At 37.0% G+C, this 21,959-nt stretch overlaps 1 protein-coding gene across 3 annotated transcripts; it reads right to left on the reverse strand.

Moving 5' to 3' along the window:
- Positions 1-222: 222 nt before the first annotated feature.
- On the reverse strand, positions 223-16,418 carry LOC137936897 (ABC transporter G family member 3). Of its 3 annotated transcripts, XM_068781854.1 has the most exons (13): positions 15,911-16,418; positions 14,378-14,851; positions 14,186-14,265; positions 13,036-13,322; positions 12,416-12,587; positions 11,761-11,874; positions 11,279-11,407; positions 10,102-10,293; positions 3,972-4,058; positions 2,044-2,316; positions 1,451-1,558; positions 610-657; positions 223-471 (listed from the first exon to the last, which is right to left on the reverse strand). In XM_068781854.1, the coding sequence occupies exons 1-13, from the start codon at positions 15,912-15,914 to the stop codon at positions 400-402; spliced, it is 2,040 nt and encodes a 679-aa protein (XP_068637955.1). In that variant the 5' UTR covers positions 15,915-16,418; the 3' UTR covers positions 223-399. The 3 variants fall into 3 exon arrangements, with proteins under 3 accessions (XP_068637955.1, XP_068637953.1, XP_068637954.1); XM_068781852.1 differs by having other exon boundaries at positions 223-657; XM_068781853.1 differs by lacking the exon at positions 3,972-4,058 and having other exon boundaries at positions 223-657.
- Between the last annotated feature and the right edge of the window lie 5,541 nt (positions 16,419-21,959).

Raw genomic sequence — 21,959 nt, forward strand, 5'->3', positions numbered from 1 at the left:
CTAATTTGCTAATCCGACACCCAGGAGTAGAACTGCTTTTGCCCATCCAGATGCCTGAGGTAAATTAATTTAGTTTTAGGAAATTTTAACGGGTTTTGTTTAGATCCCGAAATCAATATTTCGTAATTTTGGTGATAAAAATTTGAAGAAAGTGTAATGTCGATCTGTTCAAATAAAAATATTCACAACTGATCCCAAACCCTAATGGGCATTGCTGCTGGATTGAGAAGGTAAAATATAAGCTAGTAACCAAGCGTCGTCACACAATTGCTGGCAAGGTTAAGTAACATCTGTAACTCCAAATTGCAAACATTGTGTTACATGGAACATGTGAGAACATCCACGAGGTAAATTACATAAAAGAACACCCACGAGGTCAAGAAGGAGGTAACAAGTCTATCATCTTGGCTTCGTTGACTTCCTCTGAATCCCATACAATCTCCATGCTATGAGCGATTTTCTTATACCAAACTGGAGCAAAATGAACAAGAGAATTCGATAACCAATTGCCATCAGGAACAGGATGAGTAGGTGCGACCACTTTGAATTTCTTTCTGGAGAAATCTCATAAGAAGAACGAAGGGCCTGTATTCCAGGAATGAACCTCACCTGCCCAACTGCAAATGAAGTTCCAATATACTCGTTTTCTAGGATACCCTGTGACATTAGCAGAGACTACAATTCAGCAGATATTTTCTAGGACGAGGGTACCATTAGCATATAAATAGTTTCATACAATTTGCTTGCATGTAGGCATGTATCTGTTTCTATTGCTGGAACAAAGAGCAATTTTCTGGATGAAATGACAGAGCGTTGACATTGAGAGACATTTCCAGTTCAATACAAACGAGAGGAGGTTGACTCAAGCTTAGCTAGGTAGCACCCAACTTTACCGATCGTTAGAAACTATTGTATTTAGAAATTGTCACCGATTTGATTAGTTCTACAACAATGTCATTATCTCAATCTTATTATTCAAATCTGATTAAAAATAAGGGATGCACATATACCATGGATGGATAAAAAAGGGAAAAAAATATGGATCTAATAAAATAAAAATATGAGTGCACATAACTTTCATCAAATTGAGTTTATATTTCCATTTATATGAAGCATTATAATTGTTGTTTCCTTTCTAGAGTAATCACACAGATTTCAAGACATCAACTAGAGTTACCTCCTTGGCAATTTCCACACAAGAACTAGAAAGATAAAGACAAGAATACAGTGGTAATATACAACAGAAGATGGAGGTCAGGGGCAATCTCTCTACCATGCTTTCTTTCTATGGAAAGGGAAAGAAAAAAGAGAAAGAAAATGAAATCCGTTCTACTAGCACAACAACCAGAACACTAGTCAGACTCAGGATGAGAGCACTGATGACCCATGCATACAGAAATCGGGTCAAGATCTATTGAGTGAAAATTAGGTTTGAGGAAATATCACATACCTGGATGCAGTAAGTATGGATAGCAACATAAGACAATGGATATTTCCAAATTGGAATAGGCAAAGCACTTCGCATTCTGAAATAGCCTGACACCAACATCATGACTATCTGTAGAACATAAAATAGTACTATATCAATGAATTTTTAACATATCATTATGCTGAAAATAAACACCAACTTCTTAACAATCAACAAGGGCAGAGGGGGAGAGAGAGAGAGCCACACAAAGAGCTGCAGATCAGGGAACTGAACCATCATAGGCTGCCCATGTATGTCTCCACTCTCTTGAGGAGCTTCTCCTCATCCTCCTCCATAATCAAGTTTACAACTGTAGCTGCAAATTGTTTTCTTCACTGCTAAACATGTAGCCCTCTGAAGAAGCCAAAAGCAGCCCTATATATCCAAGTAGAAGCCCTTAAAAACAATCACTTCGATTCTTTGATCTATTTTTCTTACAGAAGGTTTACCCTGCCCCAGGTTCTGCTCAACCAATCAAGCACAACCCAAGTTTCATCCCCACCAAACCAAAACAACTCCATTTTTTATATATGAAAGAGCCAAAATAGAGAAATTCCCTAAAAAATGAGACTCACATGTACACATAGAAGAGTCAAAATTCCCTGAAAAAGGTTGAGCCAGATGGAAGCAACAACCATCATGAGTCCTTCGATTGTTAGGAGGCACATGAACATATTTAATACAAAATACATCAGCAAGCTAAACTCACTCCTCATCCCAACCAAGAAGTAGAAAGCCAGACTTGAAGAAATGGATATTAGGAAGAGGAATGGAATGCTGGAGAGAAGGTGGCCTAGAATGAAAACTATTGCCCCAGAGTGGCAATTTGATTCCTCGTGGAAGTATATCTGCAGAACAGAGCCAAAAAGATTAAACTCGCCCAGATGAATGGATAAATAAATATTGGTTCAGAAAAATGTTTGAATGTCTAATAATACTTAGTATCATGGCATATTATCAGTTTTAACTAAGAATTTCTTTTTCCAGTCCATTTTGGCATAATTCATTTCCCATAATCTGAATTCATGAGTGCGAAAAAAGTGAAAAAAAAGATTATTTTTTCATAACATCGAAAAAAATTTCATACAAAAACTTTTGATGGATCTATTTCAAAAAAAAAAAAAAAAAACTTTTGATGGATAGCTTGTTCCAAAATATTATATTCTTTAAATTAATTAGAACATATAGTTTTTAGGAAGATAAAGGAAAAATAAATACATAATGCAAACTGTAAAACCTTGATTGACCACACAATTCCTCCTTTGCATACAGAAATGAAATATTATAACATTAAAAAGGAACAAGTTGGGCCTTCATAAATGACTTGTAACCGACCACATGAACTTTTGGCATTCCCAGAACATCTAAAGGTGCCAACATTGCCAAGTGATGCTGGCAGGTATAATTCACGCATCAAATAGTCTAGAAAAAAAAACTGAATAGCAATATGGACAAGATGAATTATCATTTCGCAAACTAAGAAAGAGTAACACAATTTTTTGAGAATCTTCAAGTAGAACTACCTTTGTGTCTACTTTCGTTTTGCACAAAAAAAAATTCTGAAAAGTAGTCCCTACATTTTGAATCATCGCTAAAATTATAATCAGCAGGTAATAAAAAAGGCTAAACATATTATTTTAAAATGATTTCTAATCCCCTGGACCACTATGCTTGTAGTCACGCACAGAAGAGGATCCACAAGTGCAATGATGATGCAAAAATGCGCCTGTTGATGAATCTAAAGAAGTTGAGAACAATGCCACAGTTGTCATTAGCTGGACCCCCTCTTGCTGTCCCCAGCCACAGCACCTCCTTCCGTGCTTCGATGAGATTCTTGACCACAAGATACCCAGGCCGCACTTCCTAAGAGAAACCAGCATGGCTGATTCCCTCATGAAGGGGATCCAACAACATGTCATTGTGGGAGACTCCATTCCTCCTCACCTCCAGAGAGATTGCACTGGATTGCTATATCTTGTCTTTGGTCTTCCCCCACCCCCTACATTCATCTTAATTCACTTATTGCCTCTTTGGGAAAAAGAAAAAAAGAAAAAAAAAAGGAGAAGAAGGATAGCCTTTTTTGGGTTTATAGAGGGGTTGATTAATGCAAAAATTGGTCATTGTTTTTTTGTTGATAGAAAAGCTGTAGAGGAGGCAGTTTTGATGCTTTTTTTTTGTTTTCACTAGCACATTTCATATTTAAGCATAGTTAATTCATTTCTGGAATCCAATAGGGTGGTTTGTATGGAATATGGACCATCTCTTTTAAATTCTTTTTAAAATAATATAAATCAAAACAAGCCCTAAATCTCCTGTTTTCATTCAACCAACTAAAGCCAGTATAGGTGCACAACCAAAATTAAAGAAAAAAATGGTTAAGAAATCAGTTTTACTACAAATGAGAATTAAATAGAATTAATATAGACCATCTAGTAAACTCCAGAAACACTGAAAATTCCCTGCTTTTCACTGTTGTACAATTACCAAGTGATGCCAATAGTACCTTAATTTCTTTTATATGTGCAGGTAGTCCAGTAATGCTTAGCAGTGATGTAAATGATACAAATACAAACACAGCTGCTACTCTGACCTGCAACATAGAACAGTAAATAAGAAAAAAAAACAAATGGTAATTCAAAATCACATCCTACATTTAGACAAGAGATAGCACTACCTTATTGCAGCAATGTGGCTGTTATGGGGGTCTAAGCATACATTCATAAACTAAAAATAAAATAAACACTAAACTGTTCTAACAAGCATAATGTGCTAGTAAAGTACTGTCACACTACCTCACCCCGCCACCTGTCGATGGGGCTGACATCGCCCAAGTTCTGAGAAGAAACCCAGCACCGCCCTTGAACTCCTTCCCACAACCCTGCTCCCCCTCGAATCTTGCGTCAAAGGAATCAACTCGCACCCGAAACGTGTGATTATCAAGGCGACCCTTTTTGAATGTAAGCCAAAGATTGCAATATTGGTTGAAACTAAATTACAATCTTTTGATAATAATGTCGCTTGTGACCTTTGGTATAATTCGGACCCTGAATGGGTAAAGGTTGACGCGATTGGGCATTCTAGTGGCATCCTTTTCATCTGGAAACCAAACTCTGTTGAAGCCACCTTCACCCAACCAGGCCTATTCTCTATTGGAATCCGTTTTCGGGACTGATCCTTGGGGACATCTTGGGCCCTAGCTAGCATCTATGGACCTACCCGCCACAACGACCGTACCTCCTTTTGGGAAGAAATTCTGCTCCTCGTCCAACTCTGGGACCTCCCCTGGCTCCTTGCTGGGGATTTCAATGTCATTCTTCAATGTTTTGAAAAATGCCCTCCCGCCATTAGAACCTCTTCCACAATGAGAGCCTTCTCGGATCTCATTAGTAGCCTCGAACCATCTGAAATCCCTCTCTATAGAGTTTGTCCTCTCCAAACTTGATAGATTCTTTGCAAGCAATGAGTGGTTCCAACTTTTTCCCAACACGTCGGGCCAAGTCCTCAATAAAATTGGTTCCGATCATTGGCCGATTCAAATCAACACACACAACCCAGCTTGGGGCCGATCTCCGTTTCGATTTGAAAACTCTTGGATCCTGGTTGAATCCTTCAACTCCGATCTTGTTGTATGGTGGCAAGAACTCTCTCATCACCCTAACCTGGGTTGGGTGCTCCCTCTAAAACTCAAAGCTCTGAAGGCGAAGATCCACACATGGGCATTCAACCACCGCGCTGCTGCTGCCTCTCGGAAAAATTCAATATGCCGCCACTTATCTGAGTTGGATCTCCTCGAAGAGCAAATGTCCCTTTCTTCTCCTGATTTACTTCTCAGAAATAAATTGAATCTTGAGTTTTCAAAATCTTCTTTGAAATGATACCATGCACTGGAAACAAAGAGCTAGATTCCGCTGGCTAGCCAAGGGGGATAGAAATATAAAAAAATTTCATGCTATTGCCTCGGCCAAGAGGAGGGCTAACCATATCCCATCTCTCTATCATGGAAACCAACTGATCACGCCTCCATATCTAACTCTCTTGTGAAGTTCTTTTCAGATCTTTATTCAAAGGAATACTTCACCGTCCATCACTATACCAACTTGAATACAAGCGTATCTCCTCTTCTGATGCGGATTATCTAGAACACCCTTTCAATACTGAAGAAATCGATCTGACCTCTCTTGGCCTTCCTAAGGACAAAGCCCCTGGTCCAGATGGTTTCAACAGTGAATTTTATCACAATTTTTGGGGAGTAGTCAAAAAGGATGTATATGCATTTGTCCATAATTTCCACCAAGTCGGTATCACTCACAAAGTTGTTGGTGCCTTTTTCATTGCACTAATTCCAAAAAAAGGCAACTCATTTGTTCCCTAAGATTTTAGACCTATCAATCTCACCACTAGTTTTTACAAAATCATAGGTCGAATTCTTGCCAACCACCTCAGATCCCTCCTTCCAAAAATCATCAACCCTTGTCAAAGTGCTTTTATTTGTAGTCAAAATATCCTTGATTCTGCCATGGCAGCCCATGAACTCCGACATTCTTTCAAAAACTCTAAGTTGTCCAGATTCGTTCTGAAACTTGACTTTGAAAAAGCCTTCGACCGAGTCAATTGGAAATTAATTGACCAGCTTTTTGACAAAATGGGTTTTGGGACCCGCTGGAAATTCTGGATGAGAACTTGTATCTCTAATGTGTCATACTTTGTCCTTGTTAACGGAAAACCTTGTGGCTATTTTAGTGCAACAAGAGCCATTCGGCAATGTGACCCTTTATCTCATTTCCTCTTCACTCTCATTGCAGAACAACTGGCACCCATGGTCCGTCTTGCAAAAAATTCCAGTTGGCTTAGCCCTATCTCGGATGACCCCAATCAAGATATTTCCCTCCTCCAGTATGCTGACGACACCCTTTTTTTTGAAGAAGGTACTATGAACAAAATATTTCATATTAAAGCCTTGCTTAACTTATTTGAACTCTTATCTGGACAAAATCTTCTATCACTAGCTTCAATATTGATCCTAATGAGTTAAACTCTATGGCTTGTTATCTAGGATACAAAATTGTTTCACGTCCCTGTACCTATCTGGGCCTCCCCCAGTCACCTACTCTACCTTCCAAAAGCTCTTGGCATCCTGTTATTGAGCGATTGGAGGGCCGTCTGGAAAATTCCTCTCTAAAGTATGTAAGCTTGTTCTTATTAAGTCTTGCCATCACGGCATCCCATCCTATTTCCTCTCACTATATCGATGCCCTGCTTCTATTCGAAAAAGAATTAAACTACTTAAAAGGAGATTCCTGTGGGGAGGACCGAACGGTGAAAGGAAATATTGTCTTGTGAAATGGGCTGAGGTATGTAAACCAAAAATCCTAGGAGATCTTGGGATCCGTGATACTGCTACCACTAATTCGGCCTTGATGCTTAAATGGATTTGGAAATTTAATTTGTATCCTGATCTGATTTGGAGGACTTTAGTTGCTACTAAGGCAAATAAATTACCTGGTTGGTGGACTGAGGGTGGGAGGCGTAATAAGTTGTCCCAGGTGTGGAAAAAAATTGTAATATTGTTACCTGTTTTCAAAAATGCTGTCAAATGTTACTCTGATACAGGATTTCTGACAAAATTTTGGTCAGACTGGTGGACAAGCACCTGCAGTATCAACATCAGCCATAGTTTGATTTCAAATTTGACAAGAAATTTGGAAGCCTCTATCTCTAACCAGCGAACTAAGTCTGGAGAATGAAACTTAAAATCTCTGGAGAGCTCTTTCGGACTCAGAGGCTCTGGTGGCATCCAACCTCATCACTAATCTATCCTCGGTAAGCCTCGGAAATGTGCCTGATACTCTTATTTGGACACCCTGCACTAAAGGTAGCTTTTCCACCTCCTCTGCTTATAATTTCCTGAACTGCCCCAACCCCCCACAAACCAATCATCTTGTTGCCATCGCATGGACTTGCTCCTCCTCGTGCTAAATTTTTTATCTGTTGCGCCTGTAGGAATAAGATCCTCACATCTGATTCCCTAATCCGACAAGGAACCCCTGTCCAGGACCCCTTATGTCCCTTCTGCCAAAATTCCCCAAAAACAGCCACCCATGTCCTTTTACATTGCAACTTTGCCCACTTTGTATGGACTAGCCTCCTCAACAAAATCGGTCTCTAGTACTGCCCCTCTCAAAATCTCTCATCTACCATCCTCTCAGTTACTAATGTTAGCATCCCAAAACTCGGGAAATTACTTATCTCTTGTTGTGTTGATCATATCATTTGGGCATTATGGAAAGAAAGAAACAACCGAAAATTCAATTTAAAATCTATCCCTAGCGATACACTTGTGGAAAAAATTGTTGGCCAAGTTTCTACATGGATCCTTCTGCGTAAGGAATTCCAAAATCTAAATGGATCCAACTTCCAAGAAAAATGGTTAGAAATTGTTGGCATGTCTTATCCACCTCGCCCCCCAATTATGGAAATTAGGACTCCTCCCCCAATAGGCCATTACAAATTGAATTTTGATGGAAGTACTTTTGGATACCCAGGCCCTATGGGTTTTGGTGGTGTTATTTGTGATTGCAACGGCACTTTTCTTTTCTCCTTCACGGGGCCAATTGGTATCTCAGATTCAACCACGGCGGAGCTCTCCGGTCTACCCAATGGGCTTCAGATCTTCAAAAATAATCTTGTGGGGCCTCTCTACATTGAAGGCGACTCCAAAATTGTCATCAAGTAGTGTGCAAAGACAGTTCTTCCACCATGGCGACACTGGGACATGTTTTATGATACATGTAATTTTTTTATTTTTTTTAAACTATAATGGGAAACACATTCCTAGGTCAACTAATCATTTGGCGGATGCTCAGGCTAAATTAGGTGTTTCATTGCAACACCTTATTGTGGAGGAAGGCCCTGTTTAGCTAGGTATACACATCTTCATTCAAAAAAAAAAAAAAAAAGTATTGTCACACTGGTAATTCCTTTATTAACACATCATGGTAGTTTCAGTTCCTTTCTATGAGAGTGATCATCCATTACTTTTTAAAAGTTAAAAAGAATTTAATCCTAACACTTCTATTTTACTTGCGAGCAAAAGCTTTCCTTGAATAGAATACACAAGATTCTAATGACCTTACATAGAAAACATTGGAACAGACATCTCCTTAAATTTTATAATCTTACTAAAGCAGGTATGTAGCAGAAATGTCCTTATATGTTTGGTTTGGTTCAAACATATCAAAGGTGAGCAATTCAGTCTGGTTATCACAACTCTTACTTAATTAGTCATGGAATTAAACTCAAAACCAACCTAATTATTGATCGTATAAACCAAAAACCTACTCATTTATAACTTGGTTGGATTCAGGTCAAATAAATGGATTAGATTATTGAGTCATGTCAAATTTTGCCACTCTTACAGCAACCTCCAAGAGGCAAGTGATATCTTGAACCTTTTCATACAAATGGCCAACCTTAGGAGAATCTTTTAGAGCATCCCATGAGGGTTCAACTTTATGAGTCTCTTTCCACAATCACAGGCAACAGAAAAGAAATCCGCAAAGAGCTGCAAGCCATAAGGAATACAGCTGACTTCAGCTTTGATTGAGTCAGCAACACTAAGAGCGATCAAGTTCACCAACAGCACAAAGACATAGTTTTCATTGTTAAATTTGGTCTAAGATCAAACTTTAAACAGGCCACTTAGGAGACCTTTAGTCCAAGCTTGTCAACCCAACAAAATAACAAGCTATTTTAGATGCTGGGCTATTCTTCAACAATCCTAAATGACCTGGAGGTAGGGGTTACCTTTAGAACTCCTGTCAAAGTTTAATTTAAGACAAAGAAAAGGGGGAGGGGACCAAGGAGTAAACTGGTTTAACTGATCTTCAACATCACATTATGTTGATTAGACATACTTTTTAAGCTAAATTTCAGCTCACTTCTCAATGATATTTGTTAAAGAATAGTCCAACATGGATTAGTAAGTACAAAGATCTTGAATTTATTAGTTGGGAAAGAGGTTTCCTAAGTTGACTAGTCATTTCGGGATAGGGCCTTGAACCCAATTTAACATGGTATCAAAACAGGTACTAATATGTGGGCCTGCACCTAAAAACTATCTACTTGTAAAACCACAAAAGAGGGCCTACACCTAAAACTATCCACTTGTAGACCACAAAAGAGGGCCTACACCTAAACTGCCTACTCCTAAATTATCCACTTGTAGAGCTACAAAAAATGGTCACACGTGAGGGGGAGTGCCAAGGAATAGTCCCACATGCATTAGTGAGTACAAATATCTTGAGTTTATTTCCTAAATTAACTAGTCATTTTGGGATAGGGCCTTGGACCCAATTTAACAATATTAATAAGATATAATAACAACCAGAGTATGCTCCTTTGCACAAAGGACTTCAACTAACCAAAGAATAACGCTAAGGTTAATTTGCAATGTTTCTCAATCAACAGACAAACAGTATAGCTACAAACTGCAGAAGCATATTCTGTACTTAGTAAAAGAACAAGGAAATGAAGTCAGAAAATTAAAAGCCATATGTTTGTGGCATAAAAGTTGCATATATAAGATGCTTTTATGGTTTCATGACTACGCTACTGTCAAAGGTTAACCAACATACCGCAACGGATGACAAAGAATGCCCAAGGTTGTAGAATATGGTGCCGATAGAGAGACTGAGAAGCATACACAGAACAAGTCGAAGCCAGAAGTAATTCCATTCCCTCGACATAATCAACAGTGATCTCCATGTTAAAACTGCAATTCTAGTTGCAGCACTAGCCTTACCCTTGCTTCTGGGAAGTGGGCCTTCCTACATGAGGTACATGGAAAAAAAAAGAAGTACAAAGACAAATGAGTAAAGAAAGCAGCTTCCACAAAATATTCCATTATCTAATATCTGTATGAGATAAGAAATAAAGTAAGAGTGATCTGCAGGTGAGTCCATTTCCAAAAAAAAAGAGCAGAGAAAATTCAGTGAATTTCCAGTAAATATGCTTCTAACAGTTTTTAATTTTTGAACAGCACGCATTCATTTAAATCCTGATATCTCTATATTGTTCCACTTTCATGGAAGAATTGGAAGCTTTACTTAATTTTTAAATGAATGGGGTAGGCATTCATTTGCATATCCCAGTAACAAAGATAGAACTTGTCCCCGCCTCCAGCGTGCCTCACCAATGGTTGTAAGAGAGATTGATCCAGAGAATATAGGAGACACCAAAGATAAAATCATTTAAGAAAGAAACTCAATAATCCAATTTTAGAATTTTTCTAATTTGGAAAGTTGAAAACCAACCCTAACTAATTCTTGCTTATTGTTAAAAAAGTCAACTGGGATCATTTTACTTTAAAAAAATTTTAATAAGCATGTCTTATGTTTTCTTTTGATTTTGGCATTTCGTCTTGGTCAACAAGTTTTTCTTAATTAGCTCTGGGAATTTGTCAAATAGAGAGTTATTTCACTCTAGAAAGACAAAGTTGACTTATCTGCTATAACTCAATACTAAGAACTATCTCGTAACATTACTTAGCAAGTATGTGGGAGAGACTTAGGCAGTTACAACCTGGTGAGGAAAAGATGATACAACTATCACTTCAGGTTCATATTGTTCAAATTTTCAGACCATCTTTAGTTTTTGTTCTCATGTTCTCTGTTTCTCTCAGCCCTTTGCTGCATTAATTCACAAGCCTAACTCCAGCATCTACACTGTGTCAACGAAGCAGGCAGGTCATTGTGACACCAAAAGACGTACAACCACACCAGACTCAGAGAGCAAAACGGGATGCAAATTCACCTTGTCAGTCAGTTTCTGTATCATAGATTCAACTGCAGCAGCATCACTAGATGATTTGTATGTAGCTTCCAGAGTGCGAATTGCTACAGCTGTGTCCATATTCACAGAGGAGAAATCACCATGGTCATCCTATTCAAGGTAAACCATCAGCTATTAGAAGCATAAAGTGCAAAACCTTTTGCAACACGTAAAAGCACTAAAAAAGAGGATTCACCCCAGCCAAAACAACTAGCTAAAACAGGTTCCAGAAATTTTGATCTACATCGCCTATCCAGTAATTGAATCAACAGAAACAACAATATTTTATGTTCCCAGAGTATGAACTTAGTTTCCTAATCCAACTCAGTAGATGGGTGTTGGACCCTTCTGAATCTAAGATGAATCAGCTGACAAGTGCTATGTCTATCCAGTTTGGCTTAAATGGGCCCCTTCAAAACAGTCTGAATTAAAAAGTAGCAACAGAATAGTAGCACAAAAGGTACCTGCCAATTTTTGCACATAGCTATTATCCTGTCAAAATCTGTATTTATGGCTCGCAAAAAGTGGTCGGAGGGACTTTGCATAATCGGACAAGGAAATCCAGCATTTGAGAAGTGCTACCACATCAAGAACCCAAGTTATTTCCCCACTTAACTGTGAACAAGTAAGATATGTACATAAATAAACAAGCAACAATATGTTGCAGACAAATGAAGGAACGTAGTCAGAAGCTCAGAGTCACACATTGCTCAAGTATTAGACAAGTAGAAACAAGATAAATGATGTAGGATCACTACAAGAAGAGATATGTTGAGCTCAGAAGAAGAACGATGTGCAGGGACAAATAAAGATCTGAAAATCCATCAAATGCCACAGCATCGATAAATCATGCCCCAGAGGATAAATGTAGGCATTTCTGCTGCCAGGTCAGGATCTTTCCTCTTAAAGGATCTCTGGGACAGCTTATCTCAGACTGAACTAATTGCAGAAATAATCTGAAAAGCCATAAATAGAACATTTTATCATTTACAAAATGAGTACATGAGCTTCATCAAAGTCAAAATTCAAACCATGTTTTGTTGAAAAATGAGAAGCACAGTTTTTCCGTGTAAAGACGACATAAATGAAGAAAACAAGCAGTCAAGACAAATTATTCACCTGGAGGCATGCTAAAGTTTCCCCAAAAAAGAGTGTATTTCCATTTGAAAGCAAGCAAATCCTGTCAAAGAGGCCAAATACTTCAGTGCTACTTTGGTACATGGTAAAGATAAGAGTACACCCAGTGCCAGCAAGTTTCTTCAAAGTCACCATCATTAAAAGTGCTGACACACTGCAACAAAAGACAGATGAATAAAAAATCAAAATTTGAATAAGGGGTGAAAGCAGTAAAAGAAAATCAGAAATTTTCTTTGGAATATTAAAAAAATGTTTTAAGCATTCAAATAGTACGGCTACAGACTCCCACCAATAGTAAACACTCAAGTAGCCTCTGTTCATGCAAAACACATGAACCACTCAATTCAACAAAAGGATTCACAGAAGATACGTGATGAACAAGGTTCACCATCAGGCATTAAGCCAGCCAAACCATGAGCTTTGGCTGATTGGAAAAGGATCTCAAGCTAGCTCAAACTGTCAGATGGCATGTTCAATCGAATAGTAGCTCAAACTGTCAGATGGCAAGGATCATTCCTCATCCATAATGAAACATTTCAAAGTCATTTTATTTGCAAGCATTCGTCCTACTACATAATTGCCACTATTCGAAGTGTCAAGACCTGTCAAGCTGGTATAGAGGTTCATCTATAAATAAGATGTGTGGCCGCATCACTAGCTCCCTTGCAATGCTAACGCGCCTCCTCTCACCACGAGGCAGACCCTTCATGTAACAATAGCCACCTATGAGTTTGTCTGCATAATCTCCCAAAGACATAGCTACAATAGCATCCTCCACCACACTCTTCTTTTCTGAGAAGAAACCAGGAAGTTGTAAAAGTGCAGAGTAATATAACATCTCTCTGACTGTAAGTGATCCAATCAGCGTATCTTCCCTCTCAACATACCCCTGTAATATCAGAAATGAACAGGACTATAAATCAAGAACAACCTTTTTCTTTTCTTGGAGATTACATAAAGCGTTTCTGGTATCTAGCAGAAAATGTATTGCTTGAAACCAGCACTTATTTCAGCACAAGTCACAATATAAATAACTAAAATCAAGATCAAATCTCAAAAAGTAGGAATATTCAGAACCAAACTGTAGAAGAGCTCCATTGTCTCTATGAGTTGACAACCAACTCACAAACCTACACAACCTGTTCGGATTCTATATCGAAATTTGCAGGAGAAAAGAAATGGGACATATTTGGGTTTTAGACCCTTCTCCCCTATTTATAACTTCAACAATATGAAAAATCACATGCATGACCCTGATCTCCCTCAAACCCTAGGACACAACATTCCTTAAAAACAAAGTAAACTAAATATAACCTAATTACACTTTCCAACAATTTATACTTACCCTACTTGAGATTCCTAGTTTAATGTTTTCTCAGAACCAAGAACATCAACACTTATATTTAGTAACATCTTGAGTGATTTCCCTCAGAACACCATAGATGCCCATTATATAAACATAGTGAGCTATTTTGAGTTGAAAGTACAAGCATAGAGTATCTGTACAACTTTAAAAGAGGAACTTAAAAAAAAACAAAAAAACAAAGAAAACAAAAGAGAAAGCAAGAAGATAAGAATGGAAAACCCTCAGCAGCTTCATGTGACTTCTTACAGCTGACAAAAGAAGTAAAAAGCATGTAATTTGTTCTTTGATGTAATCACTATGCAAATACAAATAAGAGAAACCAAGGAATGTACCCTTTTCCCAACACAAATGATGAAACAAAAAGGGGAATACAAGTGAGCACATACATATGACCCATATGGCAAGCGGACTTTTGAGCCATTCACAAATACTTCACCATACATTTTAGCAGAATCAGATAGCCTTCCTACAATAAAACACAAAATCAATGTTAGGGGTGTTATCAACCTTTAAAAAAACTCCATTACATAACAAAATCTGCTACCCCATTACAGAACAAAATTTGCCAAATAATGCACCTGAAATAGCCCTCAATAGTGTTGACTTCCCTGATTTGGCAGGGCCCATGATCACTGTGAGGGTTCCAGGCAAAGCATAACCGTTCGAACTCTTTACAACCTTATCACAACTCTTTCTCTTCCCCTTAATTGTAACAGTCAAGTCCTTCCACACCACTGAAGCCCCAGCCACTTTCCTGGTAACAAGAGCAGATTCTGGCAATAAAGGGGATGGAAGTGACCCACTGTTGAGCTTTGATAGAGACGGGGAGGCTGTAGCAGTGGCAAGATTGATGGAGTCCCCTCCTTCCTCCATGCGTACATCTATTTCACTGTCCTCCCATTCTGGTGAGTCCTCAAATGAGATGGGTCTCTGCAAATAACCTGGTTTTCGCAAGTAGAAGAAGGAACCAGATGGCACTCTACTTGTTGGACTACTTGCTGAGGAAGAGGATGATCGATAATTGTCTGAATAAGATTGTATTTCTTCCATCTCTATCCAAAGAGCAAAATTTCAGACAATCAGACACTCTATTCCATCAGACTTATGCCAAGAACAGTGCAAAATCTAGCAAAAAACAACACATAGACACAAATTGAAAAAAAAAAAAAAATTGTATACTTAATAAAACCAAATCATTGTCTTTTTTTTTTAAATAAAAATTGAATCTGAATCCACGTCTTGTTGTGATTTTAAAGACTGGACAGGTTATCTAAAACCTACAGGGCAGAGTTATGGACTAATAAAAAGGTGAATTGGCAAAATATATATATATATATATATATATATTCCAAAATGAAGATAATGGAAAATCGAAAGAACTCCTCTGCTCAGCTTCAGAAGAAGCACAAGTTCACACTTAAAGTCAAAAGCTTCTGTAGCGCAAGCAGCAAATATCAGACAAATAAGAGATCCCCGAGAGCCAGCAAAAATCTCATTTACTCGTAATCAAATGCCTCTTTGCAACTCAGAAACCCACTTTCAGAAGCTCCCTCCAAGAGAAAATCTCACAACTATACCCCTTACACCCTCCCCCCTTCTGCTCTTACAAAAGCTGAAATACAGTTCAGTAAAACAAACCTCGACAACGCACTTACAGTCACGGGTAATCACCTCACGAATAACGATGAAAAACAAATACAAAATCTCTTCAATATGAAGATAAAGCAAAATTGAAAGAACTCCTTTGATCAGCTTCAGAAGAAGCACAAGTTCACATTCAAAGTCAAAAGTTTCTGTACTCCAAGCAGCAAATATCAGACAAATAGGAAATCCCCAAAAGCCAGCAAAAATCTCATTTACTCTAAGCAAATGCCTCTTTGCAGCTCAGAAACCCACTTTCAGAAACTCCCTCCAACAGAAAATCTCACAACTATACCTTACACCCCTGCTGCTCTTACAAAAGCTGAAATCCAGTTCAGTAAAACAAACCTCGACAACGCATTTACAGTCACGGGTAATCACCTCCCTAGTAACGATCAAACAAATACAAAATCAATAGAAACTTAACATTTTTTCATAAGCCCAGGTGTCCAGCATTCTTAAAACCCTACCCATTCCAACACGGAGCTACTTTCAAGCACAGAGATCCACACTGAAGCCAACCTTTCAACCTGTCACAACTCCAAAACCCATAAAGGAAATGCAGTAGAGAAGGAAAAGAAATACATAGCAACGTTGAAGTGACACTAAAAACAGATGGATTCCTCCCGGAACCACTTTTTCTTTTTCTAAAGCCGTCAAAGAAATATCAGAAAAGCAATAAACTACACTGTGTGAAGAGCACAATTGGATCTGGGTAAGAGCGGGAAATAGGACTTTCGAGGGAAACGAGTTGGAGTAGAAGCAAAAACTGATAGCGATGCGTATTTGACGCTTTTGAGTATCGTCGGCTGCTTCGACTGTCGGAACTTGGAAGTCCTTTTTGGATTATTCAGTTTTTTCTTCGTAAAATAGAGTTACGATTGCATCGACGCGCGCCCACTTCAGAGCCACGTGATCGAACAGCACAAGCTGCGGTGATTGGGAGTTCTTGCCGCTATGGAACCCACAAGAGAAATTCTTCCAGATTGTTCTCTGCCTGCGTGGTGCTCCACAGTCCCAGTCCACTCTAATTTGAGAATTCATCTCCCGCTAATAATGTTTAAAAGTCTAAACTGAAAACTCAACCAGTGGGAACTGATTAATGAGGTTCTGAGCCAGATTGCACGACCGACTCAGAATCTTAATTGCCTGCAACCATTTTTCAACTGGATAATTGGGTATTGCGTAGGTTGATGAGAGTAATTATCATTCCAGTAGAATGGGTTGAGACAGCATTCATTAGGTTTACGCTTCAAGTTACTATCATGTCAATTGAGATCCATATATCTGAGCACTCTTACTACTTGAGAAGTTGGCTACGCTATCATTTGGGATCGGTGTATCTGACACCATTACTTAATTACATAATTAAACTCAACTACTTTTATTTGTCTCAGCTAACATTTCATATTCCCTTTGGAACTAAACTTCTACCTTATCATAAGAGTCTCGTACCCCAAATATGAATGCATAAACGGATGCCTAGTCAAACTCATTACTTAGTCCATGTTTTGTTCCTATCCTCCTACCTTACAATGAGAGCCAAACTTAAATATTATTGGGAAGAAATAATGTTGGGATCAATTTTGGAACATGAGTGTTTTTTTTTTTTCATTTTACATATCGTCGTACATAAGTTTTACATATTGGAATAAAGGGTGCAATAGACCCTATTTCCCCTTTGTTAAAGAGCAGGTATGGAAGAGTCTCACGTGACTCTTACAACAAGAAGTCTTACAAAGTTAAACTCTTATGCTAAAGTCTTATAGGAGTCTCACAGAAGAATCTCAGCTAAAGGTGTTTTAGTTATGTTAGTCTTCTATTTATGTTTAATTATTCAATTATTCTAGGACTTATCTTTTAGTGTTTAACTTTGGGTGTAACTGTGATAAGGGTGATTTAATTATAATTGAATTCTACTTGTTTTATCAATTATAAATAGAAGTTCATGTACTCAAATAACATAAAGTTAGTAAAAATTTTATCTTTTCCAAAAATTCAATATGGTATCAGAGCAAGTTTTGTGAGTTGATTTGGTTAACCCACAGCGATAATATGATCTATCATCTCTAGTAGTTTAGGTTCATATTTTATCTTTTTTTTTTGCTTATCCCATATCTATTGTTTTATTGGCTTTCACACATCCATACTAAGTTTTTCATATTGCAAACTATATATTGAAGAAAATATCTTTGAGTCTACTTTCCAACGCAAAAAATAATTTTGGCAATCAAAGTTTTCTAAAAAGAAAAATCGATATTTGAAACATTAAAGGTCAGATTGCAAGAGAGGTTCACAAAGCTTAAGCTTTTGAGTCATTTTATGCCATTAAAAACAAGAGTTTATATGGATAATTATATATCAAAAGAAATATTTGTAAGTTTATTTTCATACATATTCAAACAATTATTAATCTGAGTTTTCTAGAGAGAGATCAATATTGGAGTAGTCAATGGTCATTTTGGCAAAAGAAGAAAGAGTAATCAGTTCGGCCAACTTACAAAGTCCAAAATTTGTCAGATTCTTTATCTCAAAACAAGTATATTTAATAAAAATAAATTATAATTGGATAAAAGGTATCAAAGTCTGGTTTCGTAAGGAGAATATTTATGTCAAATTGATATATGTTTAAGAAGATATTTGTATTGGAGTCGGCAAGGGTCAAGCTACTAAATAAAGATAATTAAGAGGTCATAAAAGATTAAATAACTATTTTTTTGTCAAATTAGGTATCAAATAAAATATCTTCAAGCCTAGTTTCTTGAGCAATTAATAATTTGTTATTCTGAGCTATATTTTGGGAGATATTGATATCAGACATACCAAATGTCAATTTTGCCGAAAATCTCTTTTTTTTTCCTATTTTCTTCCCTATTATCTCTCTGGGTATTAACATGAATTGAGTTTTCTTTTCTTTTAAAATCTGAGTTTTTTAGCCAAATTAGTCTTCTAATTAGAGTGTTTTTTTTGTCATAATTCAACACTATCTTCTTTTTTGAAATTCTAATTTAAGAATATGTTGCTAATTCAATAAAGTCTATCATTTTAAAGTTTATGTTTTTATTCTGCAAAATCTGGAAAGTATTCCATATAGGAATTTATTGAGTATTTGATTAGAAACTTTCCTCATATGGATCAATTAGGAAACAAAAACTTGGAAGTTAAGTTATACAATTATCAAAGTTTTCATAATCAATGTTGCTTTCAAGTTTTGTGTTTTCGTTACTTGGTTGTATATCATCTATATCGTCAACTCATTGATTTTTTTATCACATTCATGAAATTATCTTGAGGTAATACTTGGTCAAAAAATTTAAGTTATTTTTTCTATCATTATAGTCTCCTTCTTATTATTGAGGTAGTTTTTTTCCTTCATTACATTCCCCACTTACCCCTTTTTATCGGTTACTTTTCTCCTACCATCTTTTTTACTCTTGCATACCTCTTTGAGCTAACCTCTCGTGAGTTGCTTTGGTTGATTTCTCTTTTTAAATACATATGGGTGTTTTAAGTTCATTGAGACTTTTGTATGAGTATCCTTAAGTGGGTTTTTATCGTTGTCCTTTGAGTGATCTGCGTTATCCTTTTTAGTGATTATTATCACTACTTTTGTTCAAAATCAAATGAGGTTGATTTCGACCTTTTTTTTACGTACATCACTCATTTTATTTTTCGAGAGTTTGTGTTTGATTGAGTTCTTATCCTCGAGACACCTTGATGGAGGAGATAATAAATTCAATTATGTTTTTGTTTCAAACTAGGTTTACATCGATACCTTATAGCTTGAGGGAGAGAAGTAGAAGAAGAAATACAAGAAATAACTATTTTATTTCACATGTTGTGGTAATTTTTGTGTAACCAAAATATTAAAGAAATTTGCATATATGATTTTTTTTCAGCAAAAGATGATTGAAGACCAAAAATTATTTTTATTGCAAGCTAAAGTTATAAACTCCAGCATGAGAGGGAGCGTTAAATAGTAGGTACGAAAGAGTCTCACATAACTATCACAACAGGAAGTCTTACAGAGCCATAATTTTTGTGGTGGAGTCTTACAAGAGTCTCACAATAGAGACTCAATTAAAAGTGTTTTAGTTATGTTAGTCTTTTATTTATGTTTAGCAGTTCAATTATTTTATGACTTATATTTTAATATTTAACTTTGAGTAACGGGTATAAGGTTAGTTTAATTGTAATTGGATTTTACTTGTTTACTCTATTATAAATAAAGGTTTATGTACTCAAATTATAAAAAGTTAGTGAAGTTTTTTTTTTTTCATAAATTCAACACCTTTCGTAATATAGGAGATTCACATATTGGAAAAGAGTGTTTAAGGACCCTCTACATCTCTAGTAGAAGTTTCATATATTGAGAAAAAGGGTGTATGAGTGTCTTTTCCAACCGAAAAATGGAAGAGGGATCTCCCACATCCTCCCTATTGCATGCAAGGGAGGTGAGGCATCTTCCCTTGCCTCCATAAATAGGTAACCCGACTCAAGGTCCAGAAATCCCAAGTCACAGCGAGCAAGCCAGCTCAACTCACCTGACCCAACTGTCCACTTGCAAGCATAGACTAAAAAAAAACTAAATAAAAACTAAGAAAGGTGTTAATTTCATACCCAAGGAAGCCAATAAAGGAATATTGGAAGAATGAAAAAGATCTAAGCAGGGAGCAGACAAATTTATAGGTTTACAAATGATCTAAGGATGAGGAGGTCTTCAACCAAAAAGTTCCAACATAGACAATGTAAAAAATGGCACGATATCGTTGAAAAATGAAGAGAAACATGAATAAATAGAGGTTGTTATTGGACCAAAGGAGGAAAAAAACACCAAATTCCAATGCAAAGATGAATCTAGGATGAGAGGGAAGGGGCTGATGGTAGGAAAAATGACGATTTGGGGAGATTTAGGTTTTCAGACACTTTATATAGGGGGAGTTCGAATCATAATGGGAATTGAATTACAGACCTCAGAACTAGGGGTGGCTTCGAACCGAGCCAGCTCGAGTTCGGCTCAATTCGATTCATTATCAATTGAGCTCGAGCCGAGCCCGAGCTCTGAAATCGGCTCGTTTACCTTAACGAGTCGAGCTCAACCGAAGCAAGGTTCGGTTCGTCAGCTCACGAGCCGGCACGAAGTGAGTCGGGATCGGTATCGGGTTGGGAACGGGAGCGGGAGCGAGAGCGAGAGAGAGGGGGGGGGGGGATTTTTTCCTCCCCTAGTCACTATCGAGCCCATCCCGTCGGTTGTTGTCGCCGCCTCTACCACCGTCGACAGTTGTTCGTCGGCCGCCTCTATGGCCGTCAGTTCGATTTCTTCCTCTCCTCGCCGTCACCTCTATTTTCATCGTCGCCGCTTCCATCGCCGCCATCGCAGCCGTCATCCCCGACGATAGGTCCTCCCTGGCGTCGTAACCCCCTTCCCTCCGCGTTGTCTCGGCTCTCAGCAGAAAACCTGAACCAGTAAGTTCAGGGGAGAAATAATCTCCCCCCTCCCCCGTGCGAAGATGATCTCGCACGTGTGAGATCGTAAAGTAAATAATAAAACTTTTTCCTTAAACTCTCCTTCCTCATAGCTCTTGAAAAAATAAAAAATACATTTTATAGAAATAAGTTTCTATGAACTATTAGTGTCTCATTTTTTTTTAAATTATAATTAAAAATTCTTATTAAAAATCATATATTTTTCTAAGTAAGATTTTCTTACCAAGATGGGGTAGAAAATTGTATAGAAATTTTTTTAATAAGTATTTAACAGTTGATGCTGTAATACTTTTAGCATTAAGCAATTTTCATTGCAATTTTGTTTTTGACATTTTATTTGATTAAACATTTATCGATAAGTATAATAATATATTATATTGATTATTAATTTTTATTTATTTCCCTATAAGAGGCAATAAAAGGTCCATTTAACTTTACTAAGAAAATTTTAAAATATTTCTTGAAATAAGTCTTTAATAGTAATAGGATTTTATTTAAAGGTTTTTTTGGGAATATGTATCATAGGAAAAATATTTCTAGTTTTTCCTAGAATATAAATTTTTATCTAGGGGCACTAAGGAAGCCATAGTAGATTTATGGCTAGATTACAAGCTAGACAACAATTGGAGTAAAAAATATTAATATTGGTGCATTTTAATCCATTATTGAAATTCAATCGTGAACCTCCACTATCATTATTTTTTTTTAAATGTATGCATAATTTTATATATAATTTATTCGAAGCCACCCCTATGTGCGAGATCATAAATAAGGAAAAAAAAACTCTTTGTCCCTTCGTCATGGCTCTTGAAGAAATTGAAAATATATTTTAGTAGAAATACGTTATAGAGACTATTAGTGTTTTTTTTTTCAATAAATGTTGCAAAAACATTTTTAGTAGAAATATAGGGACAATTAGTGCCTCATGTTTTTTGAAAATATTTTTCTAATTATAAATTCTTGTTAAAAAATCATATAATTTTCTAAGTAAGATTTTCTTGCCAAGATGGGCTAAAAAGCCATATAGAAAAA

Source organism: Aristolochia californica, unplaced genomic scaffold (genome assembly GCF_029961685.1).
Source record: "Aristolochia californica isolate CCGP_79_NKW_82.1479 unplaced genomic scaffold, dmAriCali1.0.hap1 SCAF_7, whole genome shotgun sequence".
Taxonomy (NCBI): Eukaryota; Viridiplantae; Streptophyta; class Magnoliopsida; order Piperales; family Aristolochiaceae; genus Aristolochia; species Aristolochia californica.